At 46.3% G+C, this 21047-nt stretch overlaps 1 protein-coding gene across 6 annotated transcripts in view; it reads right to left on the reverse strand.

The window, feature by feature from the left end:
* The window catches only part of Vps13d (vacuolar protein sorting 13 homolog D), a 256944-nt gene extending 237779 nt beyond the window's left edge, over positions 1–19165 (reverse strand). For 5 of the 6 annotated variants that reach the window (XR_012907550.1, XM_075946686.1, XM_075946685.1 and 2 more), the window contains exons 1-5: positions 19080–19165; positions 14286–14455; positions 4012–4089; positions 842–1032; positions 685–765 (exon numbers count right to left, since the gene is read on the reverse strand). Coding sequence is in view for 5 of the 6 variants with exons in the window: in XM_075946686.1 (XP_075802801.1) it covers positions 685–765; positions 842–1032; positions 4012–4089; positions 14286–14382 (447 nt within the window). In the remaining variant the exon portion in view is untranslated. The remainder of the gene's footprint in view (positions 1–684; positions 766–841; positions 1033–4011; positions 4090–14285; positions 14456–19079) is intronic. The other variant, XM_075946687.1, reaches the window with a different exon arrangement.
* Between the last annotated feature and the right edge of the window lie 1882 nt (positions 19166–21047).

The following is a 21047-nucleotide window of genomic DNA, read 5'->3' on the forward strand; positions in this document are numbered from 1 at the left end:
ACACCAAATTTTCATCCACATTATGAAACTAACAACCTCAGATCATACTTTTGAGGAACATAGCACACACTGAACACACTGCAAGAGAACCCTAGAGACTTTCAGTATGGGCTGTCTTGTGCCATTTAACGGAGATTTCATCCCCTGATCCCATTCCTAATGATGGAACATGCAGCCCCAGCACTGCAGTGCATACAACTTCCCTAAGACACATCAGTGACAGGTCAGATGCCTGAGTGGCCATTCATAGCTCACAACACACCAGGCAATGGGGACCCCGTCTCCCGCATTTTGTAGATGAAAAAACTGAGACCAGAGAGGTTAAATGACTTGCCCCGAAAACAGTCATTGAGACCTAAGTATCTGGCTTCTGAGGTGGTAACTCCTTTAGCAAGTGAGATTCCAACATTAAAAAAGAAAGTGTGTGGTGGTGGGGGGGGTGTCGAATGGAAATGCCAACTCACACTCCCTGAAGCAAGGACGACCTGGGCCCGCCTCACAGCGCAGGACTTGTTTTGCAGGTTTTCCCTTTGGCACAGCCTCCAGAAGGGCACACCTGAGCAGCAGCCAGCCCACACACACACCGCACCACAAAAACCCACAAGAAAAGAGAACTCAGAAGCGAAAACACATCTAAGGCTCAGAAACCCTTCATGTGTCCTCGTAAAGGTTGACAGGGCTCACCTCGATGTTCTCCACAATCCTCGTGACTACTGAGGCGGTGACAGAATACCAGTAGGGTTCTCCCTTCTGCTGCCGCTCACTCTGCAAGGGAAAGAGCCAGTGTCAGCACAGGCTGCCCTTCACAGGCCCCCTAACACCCAGAGGCTCTAAGCCTTGCCTTCCATCTGTCCTCCAGGGCTTGAAGCAGCACTTTCTTACGCTCCCTCTCCAGCAGCTTCTCCTTCTCATCGTTGAAGTCCTGGATTTTCTCAGGGGCACCAATTAAATGGAGGCCAGAGATAGAGATCACCCAGGGGTCCACATGTGGGCGGTAAAAGGGGATCTGAAGGGTCACTTTCCCAATCAAACCTGGGAGAAGAAAAACCACTCATTAGACACCCACACATTTTCTAGCTCCCTTTAAAGCATACAGATTACGTTCACCATTATTTACTTTCTCAAAAACAAACCTGACAACTGTGGTGTCCATTTAAGAAATGCTGAAAAGACAGAGGCAGGAGGAACACAAGTCCAAGGTGGTGGTGGGGGGGGGGGGGGGATTTAGCTCTAGGGAGGAGCAAGGTCTTGGATTCTGATCCCAGCATCAGAAGAAAAGAACAGAAAAATCACAAAAACAGACAGCAGCAAGGCATGCCTATAATCCCAGCACTCAGCTGACTAAAACAGGGGCATGGCAAGTTCAAAGCTGGCCTGGAGAACAAAGTGAGTTCAAGGGTAGCCAATGAGGCTCCTCCTACATATGTGAAACTAGTGTTAGTAAAAGCAAGATTCCACTCCCCTCCCCCTTTCTACTCTGATGTCATCTGTATTTTAAAGTATGAGAGACAACAACGTATTTATCTTTCTGAGTCTGGCTTATTGGCTAAATATGATGATCTCTATCTACTCCCTCTCTTTCTCAGAAAATGGCACCATTTCTGTCTTCAATGTAACTGAGTAAAACTCCATAGCTGTGTATTTCACATATTTAATCCTTCTGATTGGATAATTTCTATATCTCTGTTTCCAAGTTTATGGATTCTTATTTTTGAAGCCTCAGCCTGCTGTTAATGCCATATTTTTTATTTCAGACATTGAGTTTTCAATCCATAACTTCTTTAAAATAAAAGAAAAAAAAAGATTACAATAAATAAACTAATTAATTAAAAAGGACCAGCTACCATGAATTAAACTGAAAAATGCCTAGTGAGTCTTTTTCATATCAAATATAGATTATCTACTATGCACCTGACCACACCTTGAACGCCTATGAAGTGTCTTTCTTCCTATGGCACCCACCCGCACAGACCCTGGTCACGGAACTCCTATCTTGTTAATAATTGGCTAGTTGACAAGTATTTGTCGGAGTTACCATCCTTACATATTTAACCCTGAATATACCCAGCACAAACTAAAACAGATAACACAGCTTATGCACAAAGAAACAAGAACCTGTTCAGAGCTACCTGGCCTGTAAAAATACACTTATTTCCCAATTTCTTCCATTTTAGCCAAACCTTTAAATTCAACTTAATAAAAGCAGCTCACTGAACACGGTGGTGCATGCCTCTAATCCCAGAACTTGGGAGGCAGAGGTAGGAGGATCTCTGTGAATTTGAAGCCAACCTGGTGACATAGGTGCAGGCCAGCCAGAGCTACATAGTGAGACTCAGTCTCAAAAAGCAAGGTGGAGCATTACTAATGTTATTTTCCTTTATATGTGGTTGAGGAAAAAAAAAACAAGGCCTTTATATATTCATGTTCAAGGCCCAAATATTGCATGTTCAGCAAGGGCTCTACACTGAGCTATAGCCCTGTCCTCACAATGGTATTTCTAATGATAATACAAATGACTGATGGTCTAATCCAGCAGTAAATTAAGAATACTGGGGGTGGGAATGCAGTTCAGTGATAGAATACTTGCTTTGCATGTACAAGGCTCACCACCATGGGAATATTTTACAAAACAATAATAAAAAATGAGTTTTCTGCCGGGCGGTGGTGGCGCACGCCTTTAATCCCAGCACTCGGGAGGCAGAGGCAGGCGGATCTCTGTGAGTTCGAGACCAGCCTGGTCTACAAGAGCTAGTTCCAGGACAGGAACCAAAACCACAGAGAAATCCTGTCTCGAAAAACCAAAAAAAAAATAAATAAATAAATAAATAAATAGAAAAATGAGTTTTCTCTAGAAAAATAAGATTTGTAACAGAACTTTCTAACAGTCTGAATAGTGCACAGTGGTGGTTATCTATTTCGCTTGAGACAAGGTTGTATATAGTCTATGCTGGTCCTAAAGCCTGACCTTCCTTCTCCCTCCCAAATGCTGGGTTACAGGCATGCTTTGCCATGCTGGGCCACAGTGGTAGTACAGACTGAATGTGCAAGAGGCTACAAAGCATCTAACAGACAGAACTTTATACATCTTATTCACTTTTTGTAAGAAACAAGGTCAAGTTTGCAAACACAATATTAGAAAACCATCAATTTTCCAAGAGTTTCTCTCCTTCCCTCCCTCTATCTTTCTCTCCCTCCCTCCCTCTCTTTTTCTGAGGTAGGGTTTCTCTGTATAACAGTCCTGCCTGTCCTGGAACTCACTTTGTACTTTGTAGAGCAGGCTGGCCTTGAACTCACAGAGATCCCCCTGCTTTTGCCTCCCCAGGCCTCCCAAGTGCTAGGATTAAAGGTGTGCACCACCGCTGCCTGGCTAAAGAGTTTCTCTTACTCTTTCAATATTTGAAGACTTTCTTCTGTAAATGACCAGTGTCAGCATTCTTGAAGCTTTCAGTTTCCTATCTGTCGGTATATTTGCTTGTGGCATGCATGAACGCACACGCGCACGCACACACACACACACACACACACATAATTGTAAAAAAATGTTTAAAAGAAAATACCATAATCATCCTGTGGTTTTCTGTGTTTAAGGGTGTGTGTGTGTGTGTGTGTGTGTGTGTGTGTGTGCACACGCGCGCGCGCGCACGTGTGTGTAATGCTGCGGATGGAATGGAATCCCAGGCCCTGTGCATGCTAGGCAAGTGCTCTACCACTGAACTACATCCCTAGCCCTATTCCCTGATGTTTGGTTGGTTGGTTGGTTGACTGGTTGGTTGGTTTGGGACAGGGTCTCACTGCATAGTCCTGGCTGTCCTGGAACCCTCTATTTGGACCAAGTTGGCCTAGACCTCACAGAGATCCACCTGCCCATGTGGTGAAACTTATATGAACTGATGCAAGCTCTCAAACTTCCTGTCTACATCCTGGTCAAGTAGATACCAACTCCAGGGCTTTTGACTCTCCTGCCCAAACAACTTGATCCCAAACCTTCCTCCCTCCTTTGGTTCCACGTACCAGCTTTGACTTCAAATGGCAATTCCAGTTCTTTCAGGGCATCCTTCTTTAATGGGAGGTTTTCTAATTCAACAGCACCTAAAAACAAAACACCATGAAATGTTCACCCAACAAAGACACTGCTGTTGGCTGTGCACTAAAGGGTAATGGCCATGGCGATGCCACCACTAGCCCAAGGGTTCTGTCTGGAGTACTAATCTGACCACTCACTCTGAGCCACCCATGACAGCTGAAGCACAGCGGCCGGAAGAGCTTAGGCAAGATCCTAACTATTCTGTAATGGGCCAGACAGTAAATATTTTAAACCTTTATATTATGACAATTACATTCATTTTTAAATGCTTTTTATTACATTTATTTGTGTGTATTTGTACAAGTGCACGCATGTCATGTGTGTCACAGTGAACAACTTGCAGAAGTCAGTTCTCTCCTTCCACCATTTAGGTTCCAGGGACAGGCCGGGCGGTGGTGGCGCACGCCTTTAATCCCAGCACTTGGGAGGCAGAGGCAGGCGGATTTCTGTGAGTTCGAGACCAGCCTGGTCTACAAGAGCTAGTTCCAGGACAGGCTCCAAAACCACAGAGAAACCCTGTCTCGAAAAACCAAAAAAAAAATAAAAAAATAAATAAACGGGTTCCAGGGACAGAACTCAGGTTGCCATGCTTAACAGCAAGCCCCCTGACCCACTCCGCTACCCTGCTGTCACTTCCTTTTCTTTTCTTGACTCATGGGTCTCACTCACTACGTTGCCCAGGCTGACCACAAACTTCTGGGCTCATCACTATGCCCCTAGCTTAGCCTTCTGAGTAGCTAGGACTAAAGGCATATGCTTTGGAGCCTGTCCTAGCACTCGCTCTGTAGACTGGGCTGGCCTTTAAACTAACTCAGAGCTCCACCTGTCTCTTCCTCCTGTGTGCTGGGATTAAAGGCGTGTGCCACCACTGCCAGGCTTCAGTTTCCTCATTTTTTCAAAGGTTTAAAAATGTAATGGACAACTAGGGGTTTCAATGGTATTCACCATACATACATAAAACCCTGTGTTTGATCCCCACCAAAGAAAATGTAACACCACCATAGTGGTACATTCCTGTAATCCCACAATTCAGAGATAGAAACAGGGAATCAGAAGTTCCAGATCATTCTTGGCTACACAGTGAGCACTCAGGAGGCAGAAGCAGCCTGGTCTAACAAGAGCTAGTTCCAGGTCCGGAACAGGCTCCAAAGCTACCGAGAAATCCTGTCTCAAACACGCCCCCCAACCCAGCCACTGCCAAATAAGAAAAAAGATAGCTCAGCAGATAAAGGTGCTTGATGCCAAGCGTGAAGACCTACATTCAATCTCCAGGACCTACACAGTACAAAGAGGGAACAGACTCCCAGAAGTTGTCATTAGACCTCTTGCACAGAAGCATTCACACACAATAATTAATTAATATTAGTAAAATTAGTAAAAGCCATCCTGAGCTAGCAGGTCAGATCTTGCATGCTGGCTAGTTTGAAGACCCCTAGCTTAGACTAACAGTTCCCACAAGACTGCCATCTTCTGACTCTCTAAGATGTAATAAAGGCTCCTGGGTTTGGCCCAACATCCCCCAAATCAGAATCTCTGAGGTTAAAACACAAGAATCTAGCAGGGCAGTGGTAGCGCACACCTTTAATCCCAGCACTGGAGAGGCAGGCAGGCAGATCTCTGTGAGTTCGAGGCCAGCCTGGTCTACAAAAGCTAGTTCCAGGACAGCTAAGGCTGTTACACAGAGAAACCCTGTCTCGAGGGAAAAAAAAAATCTGCTGTGGCTTTTAACAAGCAGTCCCAGCCCTCAGCAATGCCTTCTCCCAGAACTGACCATAGGTCACAAAATGCTTGAGAGCCTATGGTTTAGTTAATAAAACTGAAGGCAGGCAGTGGCGGTGCACGCCTTTAACCCCAGCACTCGGAATGCAGAGGCCGGCAGATCTCTATGAGGCCAGCTGGTCTACATATACAGTTAGTTCTAGGATGGCCAGGGCTATAGAGAGACCCTATCTCAGAAAGAAAAAAAGTAACTAAATAAATAAAACCAGTCACCCAAAAGTATTCTTTTTTTTTCTAATGAGACCAAATGGTCTCTCTGTACCTCCCTTCCTTGAGGCACAGTATCTGGTAAGAAGGCACAGAAATAACAGGGCCAACTTGTACGATGACTCCGAACAGGATGTGCAAAGACAGGGCAGCCAGCTCTAGCTCTGCTACCACTGGGATCCAAATGTCCACCGAAGGCCCATGAATTAAGGGATTATCCCAGCCCATGACACTACTGGGAAGCAGCAGGGCCTTTACTTGGTAGAAGTTAGAGTATTAAGGACATACCCTCAAAAGGGGTACTGAGACTCGGGCCCCTCACTGACTCTGCTCCCCATCTGTCACAGGGTAAGCAGGCCTGCTCTGACAGGTACTCAACCATCACTACAGGCCCAGGGGCAATAGGGCCGAGCAACCCATGTGAACCAAAACTGTGAGCCAAAATAACCTTTCCCGGGCTGGAGAGATGGCTCAGCGGTTAAGAGCATTGCCTGCTCTTCCAAAGGTTCTGAGTTCAATTCCCAGCAACCACATGGTGGCTCACAACCATCTGTAATGAAGTCTGGTGCCCTCTTCTGGCCTGGAGACACACACACAGACAGAATATTGAATACATAATAAATAAATAAATAAATATTTAAAAAAAAAAACCTTTCCCCTTTTAAACGAATCATCCCAGGTATTTTATCACGGTAAGGGAGGGCTGACGCACGGGCTCAACTGACTGTGCAAGCCATTTATTTGCACATATACAACCAAGCTCTACTCTGAAGGCCACAGGGAGACGTCACCCCTAGCCACAAACTGCTGAGGAGAGGGCCTTGGAATGATAAAACTGTTTGCACAATGCAAAACCATTTCTGAGCCACGTGAATCTGTCTGGGATGGGTTTTTTGAGAACAGCTGGTAGAAAGGCCCAGGAACCAGGCAGACAAGGCAATGCAAAGATGTAATGATGTAGGCTTGGTACTTCCCCAGATAAATGACTGCATTTATTTGCATATCTAAAAAGAGGTCAAACCTGGCAATTGGGCAGATTCAAGTGTAGTATCTTTTTTTTCGGGGAGGGGGGTCCCCACATCACAGCTTTAAGACTAAACTAAAGTAAAATAAACCTACTTCCAAAGATGGAGAGAAAATTATCATAAAGGAGAAAAAAAATCAGAAAATCTTCTCCTTAAGTGAAAATGACTTTCAGAGAGACAAGCACAGTTTCCTTTTTTGTTTTTGCAGCACTAGGAATAGAAGACAGGTTCTCGCACACGTGCAGTGAGTACTCCATGTGCGGTGAGTGCTCCATGTGCTGGTGAGTGCTCCATGTGCAGCAGTCACGCCCAGGCCTCTTCTCATTTGCACTGAGAATGGTCTTATTTTCCATATGCTAATCTGGCACCAAAGCAGGTGGCTCCTGGGTTTCCCTGGCTGCTGTACTGCTCAGAAGTGGAAGGAACTCACACAGAAAACATTAAAGAAGCTGAAGCAGGGAAAGCATAGCAGGTGCTGAAAGGAAAGAGAAGAAACAGAAGCCTGCAGCAAGCCAACAGTTAAGAACAGCAAAAAAAAAAAAAAGTAATGGTTCAAGATAGAAAACTAGTTCTCTCTCTCTCTTTCTGTCTCTCTCTCTCTCTCTCTCTCTCTCTCTCTCTCTCTCTCTCTCACACACACACACACACACACACACACACACACACACACACACGCACACATGTGTGCCCACAACCTGCCCTGCTGGGAAGGGCCCTGCCCTGCTAAGAAGGACTGCCTGAGAGTCAGGCAGCAAAGCACCCAAATGACTTCGGCGTTTTCAAGGCCAGACGCCACTTATTGATTTCCAGGCAAACAATTTCCTGGCTTATTCAGGGATTGCTCGCCCCAAAATGCCTCACCCCACACTGGCCAGAGATGTATTCACTGACACTGTGGTGAACTCAGGCCTCGAGGGACTTTCCCAGACATCTCTAGTGACCAGATTCTCTTCATTCTGCTCCAGGTCATTTAAAGGACCAGGCTGAAGAGGACTCAAAAAAACAAGGGGGTGAGGATTGAAGTGCAGAGTCCTCACATGACAAAGCCTCTACTTTCTGACTCCCCAGTGCCTGCTCCTGGGATTCACTCCACATGAAGAGTGGCGACCCCTCATGTGCAACCCACTGAAACCCTTTTCTGCTCACTCAAAAGCCACCCACAGTAGCTTTCCCCGGGCCCTACAGACAGAACAAAAGGCTCCTCTCCCATGCACTCTAATGCATAGTGTAACTTCTTTTGTAGTTGAAGACAGATTCTCACGGGCTAGTCACTCAGACTAGCCTGGAACTCACTATGTACACCAGACTGGCCTTCAACTCACAGCAATCCTCCTGCCTCATCCTCTCAAATGCTGGAATTATAGGAGCCAGCCTTCATATCCAGCTATTGCCTCTAGCTAAAGTTAACAATGGCTGGCGTGTTGCTGTTTAATTTGTCTCCCCAACAGGTGAGTGGCTCTGAGGACAGGGACTTTACAGCTGCGGTGGGACAATGAGAGTGACAGCACCTACCGCTTAGTGAGGTCTTACTGTGTGCAAAATATTCTATCATTATCCCTCTTTCCCCCAAACGGTAGACCTCAGACTCAGACCCTCCTAATCTCCCACCCACTCGTGCAGGCAAATGTTCTCCCACCAGGTTATAACCACAGCCCCTGGATTATCGCATTAAAAAAAGACACATTTACCAGGAATTCAAAAGAGCCAAGAGGGAGATGTGGGAGGGCTGAGAAGGAGGATAGGGAAAAGGTAAACGGTATAATTACAATCTCAAATGGATAAGAGAAATATTCTTTAAATATTTAATATATGTGGGGTGGTTAGCCCTCATAAGCTTTTATATTTGAATATCTGGTTCCCTAGGTAGTGGGCTGTTTAGGACCGATTGGGAGGTGTGGCCTTGTTGGAGGAGGTGTGTCGCTAGAGGTGGGCTTGCAAAGTCCATGCCTGGCCCAGTCTCTGTCTACAACTTGCTGATCAGATGAGAGCTCTCCGCTCCAGCGACAGCACCATGCCTACTGGCCTGCTCCCATTCTTCCTGCCGTGATGACCATGGACTGCCCTCTAACTAGAAGCAAGCCCTCAATTAATTGCTTTCTTTTATTAGCTGCACGGGCTGTTGTGTCTCCTCAGAGCACTAGCACAATAACTAATACACTTTGATTTTTAATTTTATTTTATGTGTATGGATGTTTTGCCTGTATGTATGTACATCTGTGCCTGGTGCGTGTAGAGGCATGAAGAGGGCATCAAGTCCCCTGAAACTGGAGTTACAGACAGTTGTGAGCTGCCATGTGGGTGCTGGGAATAGAACCCAGGTCCTTCGGAAGAGCAACCAATACTCAACTGCTGAACCATCTCTCCAGTCCATGTATTATCTCAATCTTCATAACAAGGTAAAAAAGGACGAGTTGAATATCCCTGTCTGGAATGCTTGGGATTTCAAATATTTAAGGTTTGGGGGCATTTTCTGATTTTAAAATATTTACATAGATATATTATTTGGGCATTCCCAAGCAAAAATCAAAACTTCAAGGCCAGGGTTGCAGGTCAATAGGTAGAGCACTTCCTCTCTCACACTGGGAGCCAGTTCCACTCAGACCTGCAGACCTGCAGAAGTGTGCACTGTAAGGCCAGCACTTGGGATGTGAAGACAGGAAGATCAGAAATTCAAAGTCAGGGCTGGAGAGATGGCTCAGTGGTTAAGAGCACTAGCTGCTCTTCCAGAGGTCCTGAGTTCAATTCCCAGCAACCACATGGTGGCTCACAGCCATCTGTAATGAGGTCTGGTGCCCTTTTCTGGCCTGCAGGCACACATGGAAGGAATGTTGTATACATGATAAATAAATAAATCTTTTAAAAAGAAAGAAAGGAAGAAAGAAAGAAAGAAAGAAAGAAAGAAAGAAAGAAAGAAAGAAAGAAAGAAATTCAAAGTCTTCCTCAGCCCCAGAGCAAGTCTGAGGCCAGCCTGGGCTATTTGAAGGATCCAGAGGGGAGAGCTGACTGCTACCAGGTGTAACAACTCAAGTCTGATCACTGGGACCACACAGTGGAAGGAAAGAACAGACTCCCACCAGTTTAGCTATCTTGTGACACCCACCTATTCCATGTGGGGCAAACCCCACCCCCATCAACCAACTAATCAACAGAATGGAAAGAAAAGGAAAAGGGGAAGAGAGGAGCATGTGAAGGAGGAAAACTAATTTTTAAAAACATTCAAAACAGAACAACAACAAAAAAATTAAAGTCAGGTGGTGGTGTTGTGTGTTTTTAATCCTAGGCAGAGATAGGCAGATTATCTGCCAGTTCAAGGACAACTGGTCTACAGAGCAAGTTCTAGGACAGCCAGGACTACACAGTGAAACCCTGTCTCCAAGAACCAAAAAAAAAAAAAAAAAATTCAAAGCGCAACCACCGTGCTCCAACATCATCAGAGGCTTTTGAGCTGTCAGTACTAAATGCTCGAAGTTTTCAAACAGTCCAAACTAGGGTTGGTTACGTGACCTGTCCATCAGTTTCTCAACTTTGAGATGAGAAAACAAGGCTTAGCAGACAAACAGTGTGCTTAGAAATCTCAGAGTTGGTTAGGAGGTAGCACTAGAGGTCATAGGAGGTCTGTCAACCTAGGGTGGGAAGAGGGAGAGAGGGTGAAGAGGGCCTTCAGTGGCCATTCGCATCACATGCAGCTTGTATGTGAGGAAAGCTCTGTCAGCTTGAACCTGACTCTTGGGTGCTGTTCCCGCCTCAGCTTTTGGTACCAATCCCAAGCCCAGAGCCTGGCCCACAGCAGTTGCTGGCTAAAAGTGTTGATCAAGTGTGAACTCTGGCCTCCAGCTGTTCTTGCTTTTTAAGTACTTGAGGACTGAGCACAGCCCGTGGCTGAAGTCCCACCCTACAGCCAATGGCGTGCTGACTATCCTGAGGATGGATGCTGAGGACTAGCCTGCACTGACAGCTCTAAGCTCTCTGACCCATATGAACCTGCTCGGTCCTCAGAACCCTGCGGAATGGTTAATAACTTTTCACATGCAGAAACTGAGTAATTTGTTCACGTTAAGACAAATCTTACAACTGGACAACAGTCTGATATAAAAATACAGTCTTGCTCGGCATAGGTGACTACACCTTTAATCCCAGCACTCAGGAGGCAGAGGCAGGTGGATCTCTGTGAGTTCAAGGCCATCTTATTCTATGAAGTTCCAGGATAGCCAAGACTACACAGAGAAACCCTGGCTCGAAAAACAAAACAAGAAAAGTCTTCTCCCACCCCCCCCTTACCCCTTGCAGGCAGTCCAGCCACTTGAGCACTGTCTCCTGCGTCTCCCCAGACATTTACAACAGTAAATATTCGCTACTAGATCAGAGTAACAGGCTTGTGTTCATCTAGCACCCTGTGCCCTCAATCCCTACTCAACCGCGCCAAGACAGGCAAATACTGTCAGCTCCTCTCATGACCAGTCCCTCAGTTCAGAGGAGTGCCCACACACTGCACTGTGTTGTGGGTTCTTAGTAAAGGGGTCAAGTTCTTTCATAACTAATGCCAGTTAAGAAAAAAAAAAACATTCCTCAAGGTTTCATCCCACAATTTTTTTTGTTTGTTTCTGTTTTTCGAGACAGGGTTTCTCTGTGTAACAGTCCTGGCTGTCCTGGTACTGGCTTTGTTGACCAGGCTGCCCTCAAACTCAGAGATCCGCCTGCCTCTGGCTCCCAAGTGATAGGATTAAAGGCATGTTTTGGGACTGAAAGCATGCCTCGCTACACCCAGCTTCTTTCCATAGATCTAAAAGCCAGAAAGAATAGTCCTTAAAGAGGATGTAAAAAAAATTACCCTAATGATGCATGCGGTTGTTACAAGATATATCCTGCTGAATGGCGACAGAGGAGGAGTGAATGGGGGTTGGTGGTAGAAGAGAGACAGAGGGAGGGAACGGAAAGAGAGGAGGAAAAGGAAACTGCAAACAGGATGTAAAATAAAAAGAAAAAATTTAATTAAAAAAAAGATATATTACATCTAAGCTGTATGTGGTGGTGCATGCCTATAATCCCAGCACTTGGGAGGCAGAGGCAGGAGGATCATCACCAGTTTGAAGCTGGCAGAGACTTCACAGTGTCAGAATGAGCCAGGGCTAGAGAGTGAAAATCATCAGGAAGCCCAGGGAGATGACTCAAAGGGTAAAGGTTCTTCCTGCCTAGTCTGAATATGATTCTCAGAACATACAGGGTGGGAAGAGAGGATCAACTCCCAAAGTCGCCCTCTAATCTACACACATGTTAAGGCATGTGTGTGCACAATGCACAAAAGATATATATGCAACTACGATTGCTTTTTTATTCATTTAAAACACATTTTATGTGTGGTGGTATTTGGACTGTGTGTATGTCTGTGAGAGAGTCAGACCCTGAACTGGAATTACAGACAATGGATGCTGGGAACTGAACTCAGGTCCTTTGGAAGAGCAGCCAGATCTCTTAACCACTGAGCCATTTCTTCAGTCCCTCTACCCCTCTACATACTCCATATGTAGAACAGGCTGTCCTGAAACTCACTATGTAGACCAGGCTGGCTTCAAACTCATAGAAATCCACCTGCCTGTATCACTCACGTACTGGGATTAAAGGTGTATACCACGTCTAGCTCAAACTATATTCTTTCTCTACATGCATTAAATAGTTCCACTTTGAGCTGAGCAAGGAGAATTTAAATTTTTAAAAAAGAAAAGGGAGAAAGATACCCTTTTCCAATTCCCACATCAAATCATAGAACTGAGTGTACCACATGCAGGCCAGCAAAGGCTACCATGCCCCGAACCTTGAGTACTTTTACTTCTAAGCACGACAATACGCTGGGGAAATAGCTCAGTGGTAGAGCACTAGTCTAGTATCCCCAGGGCTCTGTGTTCAATTCCCAGAACCGAAGCAAACCTAAAAAGGAAAAGAAAGAAAGAAAGAAAGAAAGAAAGAAAGAAAGAAAGAAAGAAAGAAAGAAAGAAAACTACTAAGTAAAAAGTTCTCAAAAAATTCCATCAAACCAGGTGGTGGTGGCACACGCCTTTAATCCCAGCACTCGAGAGGCAGAGACAGGTGGATCTCTGTCAGTTCAAGACCAGCCTGGTCTACAAGCGCTAGCTCCAGGACAGCCAGGGCTATTATAGAGAAACCCTGTCTTGAAAACAAAACAAAAAAAGATTTCATCAAAGACCTCGAGGTAAAATACTTTAAAATTTCTAGTGGATGCCTATGTTGTGTCTATGTGAAACAGTCTAGGGGTGTTCCCACGTGATCCTTACAGCAACCGTAGGAGGAATATTGCCCTCTTTTGCTAAAGAAGTTGTGACTGAGAATTTCAATATTATCAGCTAATAAGTTTGAAGCCAAAGTCAACACCACTGTCGTGACATAGCAGCTGCATCCAGAAAGCTAAAACCTAACTGGGGTAAAGCAGTCACCAGCAATATGTCTTACTGTTTTGCTTTAAAAAAAAAAAAAATTAGCTGAGCATAAACCCAGCACCCAGGAGGCAGAGGCAGGCAGATCTCTGAGTTCAAAACCAGCCTGTCTTCATGGTCAGTTCCTAGCTAGCCAGTCAGGATTATATTGTGAGACTCTGTCTCAAAAACTTAGATGGAAAGTGTCAGAGAAAGACACCCCAAGTTGACTTCTGGCCTCTGAAAATACCCATGAACTCTCTCACTTGTGCCCAAGCATGCATCATATTAGCGCACACAAACCCACAGGTAAACTAGGGTAGGTGAGGTGACTCAGTGGGTAAGGGCAGGTGCCAGGAAGGCTGCTAACCTGAGTCTGATACCTTTACCTGCCCCAGAACCTACATGGTAGGAGGAAAGAACCAGCTTGCACAAGCTGTCCTCTGACCTCCACACGGGAACCATGACACATGCATTATCTTCCCACACACAAACAAAGAAATGCAAATTCTTCATTTAATTAATTAGTTAAGGAAAGGAAGAAAGGCAGGAAGGCAGGAAGGAAGGAAGGCAGGCAGGCAGGCAGGCAGGCAGGAAGGAAGGAAGGAAGGAAGGAAGGAAGGAAGGAAGGAAGGAAGGAAGGAAAGAAGACAGGCAGGAAGACAGGCAGGAAGGAAGGAAGACAGGCAGGCAGGAAGGAAGACAGGCAGGAAGGAAGGAAGACAGGCAGGCAGGCCATACTTTACTGCAGAGACGTGTGCTTACCTTTGAGAAGCGCAACTGAAAGCTGGTCAGTGTTCAGGTTATTGACATATTTCCCCAAATAGGTATTAAGAACCCAGGCCACAAGACCTTCCAACATGACTATTTCCTCAGAAAAAGGTGATTAGAAATCATGGATCAGTCTTTATTTCTCTCTCTCATGGTCACAGAATCTAGAAAAGAGGAAAAGAGGAAATTAACAACAACAGCTTGGCTGGGTGTGGTAAGACAACGCCTTTAATTCCAGCACTTGGAAGGTGGAGGCAGGCGGATCCCTGTGAGTTCCAGACCAGCCTGGTCTAGACTTCTAAACCAGCCATGGATAAATAATGAGTTCCTGTCTCAAAAACAACAAAACAGAACTTGAATTGTATTCCTGTGTTGGCATCCTGTTTACCTGACTGCAGGTGGAAAAAGGTAAGAGGCAGGCTTACAGAGGCGCAGGAGGAATGGAAGACCAGTGTCCACACTGTTCTTCAGTCACAGGGAAGGTCACCAAGAAACCAGAAAATCACCTGCAATCGGAAGCTGGGCCTTTTAAACTAACTATTCTCTGAAATACTTCCTTTGGGGATGAGACTTGGGATCAGATTGCTCTAGTAAGGGCTTTTCACAGGGCCAATCTGGCAACATCTGAACATGCTCCTTTTAGGTGTATGTGTGTCATAGTCATGCAGAAGCCTGTAGGAGCCAAAGGAGGGATGGTCCCCGGAACTGGAGTGCAGAAGTTTGTGAGCCTCCATGTGGGTACTAGAAACCAAACCCAAATCCTCTGCAAGAGCTAGTGTTCTTAATCCCCCAACCATCTCTCCGGCTCTTTGATTACTGCTATTTCAGATGCTGCTGTGGCTATCTTGTGAGGAGGGACTGTGGAAGCTGCCAAACATCTTACAGTGCTCATGACAACCCCACAGAGTAGACTCATTCAGCCCAAATGCTAAGAAGTGGGAACCTAGATCAAAGCAAACATGTTCAGAGGCTGTGTGAATGAAATTCACACTCTACAACACTAGTTAAGGTGTCCTATTTAAGACGTGCAAATTTATGCAGTAGGCTCATTCATAAAACCATGTAAATGAGAGGGAGAGACAGTGTTTAGTCACTCATCTTGTTTGTTTTCCCCAGACCAGGGTCTCATATATCCAAGGCTGGCCTTGAGCTCACTATACAGCTGAAGATATAGGCTTGAACTTCTGATTGGAGGTGAAGAGGTGCTGAGATCACAAGTGTGCACCACCACATCTGGTTTGTGTGGTGCTGAGAACTGATCCAAGAGCTTCAAGCATGCTAGGCAAGCACCCCAGCACCTGAACTCATCCCCAGCCCTATCACTAAACATCCCGAAGATGCTGAGCTAATGAAGAGTTTTAGCCATACACCAGAAATCCTCTGGCTATGGGTTCGGTATTTAGATTCAGTACTGAACCACAATTGCTCATTACAATAAGTGGTGTGATATTGTGCTTACCAGTATTACAAAAAATATATCTATATATATAGACTATTCTTTTAAACACTTAATAAACACGCTAAAGCCTATCAAAATATTGGCAATTAAAATCAGTTTTCATTTCATCTGGTTTAGGTATAACTATGATACTTTAGCAAATATTTGTAAAAGGTTTTGCCTGGGGGGCTGGCATGATGGCTCATTGGTTCTCTTCTTCCAGAGACTAGGTTCAATTCCCAGCACCCACATTATGGCTCAAATGTGTAGCTCCAGTTCCAGGGGATTTGATGTCTTCTTTGGTTCTCCATGGGCACCAGGCACCACGTGGTACACAGACATTCATACAGACAAAACATCATAATATAAACTAAAATTTAAAAAGAAATGTTTTGCCTAAAGTTATATAAATGATTTTTACTATTATAAAAGGTTAACATGAGGGTCATCCAAATAGCTCAGAGGATAAAGGCACTTGCTGCCAACCTCAGGGCTTGCATTCCATCCCCAGGACCTACAGGAAGGAAAGAACTGGCTCTAGAAAGTTGTCCCCTGACCTCCATATGCAAGCTGTGGTATGGGCACACCCACACACAGACGCAAATGCATATACACACAATGAATAAACATGATTTTTAAAAAGGTTAACATGAGAGAGATTGAAACAGATAAACAAACAAAAAGTTTGAAGTTGGAGCCAAGAATATTAGTCCATGTCTTTAATCCGGGCATCTCAGCACTGGGAGGAGGAGGCAGAGGGATCTATGAGTTTGAGGCCAGCCTGGTCTATATAGAGAGTTCCAGGACAGCTCAAAACAAACAAACAGAAACTACAGTTCAGGCGGGTTCTCGGATCACTGGGCTAGTGGATTCCAATTAGAACTCTGAGCTGTAAATCTTGCTCTAGGCCATTTGTGTTGAACATCAGCCACCACACCAGACATTCCAGATTTCCTGTGGCGTGTGTCCCACTTGGAACCAGGCTACTTTCAGGATCCTTTCCAAGGACTTTGCCCAATGACTAGTGAGTTATCTTAGTGCCAGAAGATACACTCACCCCAAGGGAAAAGCTATCAACACAAGGAAGACCCAAAGCAAAAGCCCCCTGAAAGTCAACCCAGTCTCCAGGGAAGACTGATAGTTACTTCTCCTTCTCCGTAATATCTAACACTTCCATGCAAGATTGATTTATTATCAGAGACAGTTAAAAACCAATTAACTAGGCTGGGCTGCGGTGGCACATGCCTTTAATCCCAGCACTCAGGAGACAGAGGTAGGTGGATCTCTGTGAGTTTGAGGCCAGCCTGGTCTACAAGAGCTAGTTCCAGAACAGCTAGGGCTGTTACACAGAGAACTCCTGTCTCAAAAAATAAATAAATAGATAGAGAGAGAGGTAAATGAACAATTAACTACTCAGGGTGGTGGCACACAATTTTAATACTAGCGCAAGGGAGGCAGAAGAGCTTTGAGTTTTAAGGTCATTCTGGTCTACCTCTACATAAGCAGGTGTTCCAAGCCGGCAGGGCACATACTGAGACCCTATCTAAATAATAATATCATTTTAAAAACTTGCAGAATACTTGCCTTATTTCCTCCAAAAGGTTTTTTTGGGGTTTTTTTGTTTTTTGGTTTTGTGTTTTTTTTGTAATTGCTCCAGATATAAAACTAAGAATCTGGAAGAGACTCTTCAGTATTTGTTTAAAGAGATCACAAGAACAAATTTTTCTTGTTAATCAAAAATGCTAACCGGGTGATGGTGGCGCACACCTTTAATCCCATCCCAGCACTTGGAAGGCAAAGGCAGGCAGATCTGTGAGTTTGAGGCCAGCCTGGTCTATAGAGTGAGTTCCAGGACAGTCAGGAATACATAGAGAAACCCTGTCTGGAAAAACCAAAAACATTTCTCTATTCTCATTTTAAAAAGGTAAATCTATCAAAGCGTAGTGTCAAACTGACTAGCCTGTTTTACTATGTGAGCCTCAAATAGTCCTGGGCACCCAGCCAACGCTGGAGTACTCTTTATTTTTGTTATTGCCATTAATTTCAGCCCTAAATACCAACTCTCCCTGAAGTGCCAACTGCAGGTGTTTTCCCAATACAGAGAAACCAGTGTCAGGCCAGCAAGATGTCTCTGAGTGTAGGTAGCTGCTACCAAGACTCAAGACCTGAGTTTAATCCCCAGAACCTACACGGTGAAAAGAGAGAACACTCCTACAGGTTGTCCCCTGGCTACACACACAACCGTAAAATAATTTTACATTTTCAGGAAACTACTGTCATTTTGTACCCAAGTTCAGACCCTACTGTACTCTCTGCGTGGAAGAACACAAAGTAGACATTTACAAAGGCATGGGCGGCTAGCGCCCTAACATGTTCCTCAGTTCAGTAAATTGGGGCCCAAGCCAGAAAGCATCCATTAGCTCTGCTAAGCATGTAGACCAGGCTTGAGGCCACCTCAAGGATTCCCTGAAGGAATCCGGTTTCAGGAAGGGCCGCCAGACTGGCCAGAATCCCAGTGTTTATATGTTCGGGTCCATCAGGACTTCTAGGCAGCTGCCCGGCAATAACCCCCACCTGGCTTCCCCTATCCGCTGTGGCAGGTGACACTGAGGATCTGGACTCAGACCACAGCCTGGGCAGACAGCCGGACATGACCTTGAGCCAGGCCCCTCCCGAGGCGAGGCCAGACCCGGGAAGGGGAAGAAGCACTGGCAACTGAACCCGGGGAGTCCCTCTATGAGGCAGCTAGGACTCAGAACTGAGGGATCCCCGGAGCTCAGCCTCCAGGGGACAACTCGGAGTGGGTGTCAGGCCAGGGCTCCACAGGAATGCAAAGCTTCCCTTGCCTTCCCACGTCTCTGTCGGCTGTCAGAACCCCAAGCCTGGCAGCAGCAGGGGACAGAGCCACCAAGCCTAGGGAAGATGGCTCTCTAAGTTACTAAGGAAGCCGAAGGGTGCCCTACCTGGAGGTGGAGAGGGTAAGGGAAAACCCCAGGGACCAGGCCTGATGTCCCCACCCAGAGGTGACCCCAGAGGGGATGGAGGCACTGAGGGATGGAATGACGCCCCGCTGGGGGGTGTGCTGAAGGGACACTGGCACGTTGGGTTCAGACCTCGGGAGAAGTGACACCCACAATCCCGGGGTGTCGCCAGGCTGCAGGGACCGGTGCCCCGAGCCCGGGCCTGAGGTGCCGCCGGCGACACTCGGGCTCCGGGGTCCCCGCGAGGGCGCCCGGGCTCCGGGAGAGGCCGGCTGCCACGGACCCCGAGCCGAGCCGTCTGAGCACAGCCGGGACGACTGCGGTGGGAGCTGCTCGTCAGACCCTCAGGTCTGCCCGCCGCCTCCCTACCTGTCACTGTAGCTGTAGCTATCGCTAGCGCTGCCGCTCTAGCCCGGTTCTGCCAGGCGCTTCCTCTCCGCCACTCCTCAATGGCGCTGGCTGGGACGCTAGACCCAACCAATCGAAAGGCTATGTGCCTGCGGCTGGCCAGCCGAGCACCGAGCCGTCGATGAAACGCCCCCTAGCGTCAGCAGCCGCTCCCGCAGAGCTGCGGGCGCCTCCCGGGATGCTGGGTGGCTTAATGTGCGCCAACCCAACCAGCCCCATTTTAAAGGTGGATTAAACTGAGTCTCAGGTGAGCATAGAGATATAAATGAACCTAGTTCAAATAGTATTATGCCTTCAAAAACGTCCTGTTTAGCCGGGCGATGGTGGCGCACGCCTTTAATCCCAGCACTTGGGAGGCAGAGGCAGGCGGATCTCTGTGAGTTCGAGACCAGCCTGGTCTACAGAGCTAGTTCCAGGACAGGCTCCAAAGCCACAGAGAAACCCTGTCTCGAAAAACAAAAAAAAAAAAACAAAAACAAAAACGTCCTGTTTCCCATCCACCTTCCGTCTCATCCCACCCACACTGACCCCTTGACTATCACCTTTCCTGCTTAAACCACCCTCCCACTATTATTAAAACTCAACTCCTGGGCGGGCAAGGTGACTCTACCAGTACAGGAGCTTTCAGCCAGAACAGATCACCTGAGTCCAATTCGAAGCATCCACACGGTGGAAGGGGAGGGCACTGATTCCCACAGTCGTCTGCCTCTCTGTGACTGCCCATACACACACACGAAATAAATAAATGCAAACTTTTTAACCAAACAATATTTTTCTCCTTCTGATCTCTGGAGGATTGATAGTTGTACAAGTTGACAACTTGTACTACTTAGTGGTCGTGTGGGTGCGGGAATCCAAACTCCTCTGCAAGAGCAGCCAAGGGTTCCTAAGCACTGAACCACGTTTCCAGCTGCTTTATGTCTTCATAGACCTTGTCTGTCTGTTTGTTTGCCCAGGCTGGACTGAAACTCATCTTGAACTCCTGGCCTTCCTCCACCTCGGGAGAGCTGGAATTGCAGATGTGACCCGCCATGCTCAGCCCTGTACAGAACTTAATGCTACTCGGGATGACCTGTGTGTTTGTCTATTCCTTGGCTACCTTTCAGTTACCCTGACAGTTATTCTAAAACAGGTTCGTTATCTTTTCACAAAAATCTCCTCTACAAACACTGACAACACAGGCTTGCTATCGCAGCACACACTCGGGAGGTGGAGGCAGAGGAGGTAGGAGGAGACAGGAGTTCAAGGCCCTCCTCCACTACACAGCCAGTTTGAGACCAACCTGTACTACAGGAAACCCCATCAGGAAGGGAGGAAGAGGGAGAGATGGGGGAAAGAGGGGGGGAGGAGAAAGGGAAGAAAGGAATTCTCAAGGGTCAACCTCAATGGACTAAAGAATACCTAGGGCATTAAGGAAACAGGCCTCTGAGTGCGTCCATTCATGAGAGCTTTCCAGAGAGCACAAACTGAGGAACAAGATGAACCGGAAAGATAAGTCCATATCTCAGACTGAACAAAAAGAGAAAAGCAGCCATCGAAGATGGGCTCACTGCTACTCCTGCAGAGGATCAGGGTTGAGTTCACAGCGCCCACACCAGGTGGCGTGGCTCACAACTGCCTGTAACTCCAGTACCAGAGGATCCGTCACCTGTTCTGGTCTCTCGAGGTGCTGTTTTCACATAGTACACATACAGACAAGCCGGCACACCTACGTGCATGTAAATAAAAACTAATTTTAAAAACTTCTAAATAAAAAAGGTAAAAGAGAGATGAGCACCAATACTCCCGTTTCTCTGCTTCCTTGTTACTGCCATAGGCCAAGCTACCCCTATCATCATGCTTTCTCTACTAAGAAGGGCTGTACCCCAAAATGTGAGCCAAAATTAACCCTTCCCCCTTATGATGCTGCTTGTAGGCTATCGGGCTACA

Source organism: Microtus pennsylvanicus, chromosome 13, assembly GCF_037038515.1.
Source record: "Microtus pennsylvanicus isolate mMicPen1 chromosome 13, mMicPen1.hap1, whole genome shotgun sequence".
NCBI lineage: Eukaryota > Metazoa > Chordata > Mammalia > Rodentia > Cricetidae > Microtus > Microtus pennsylvanicus.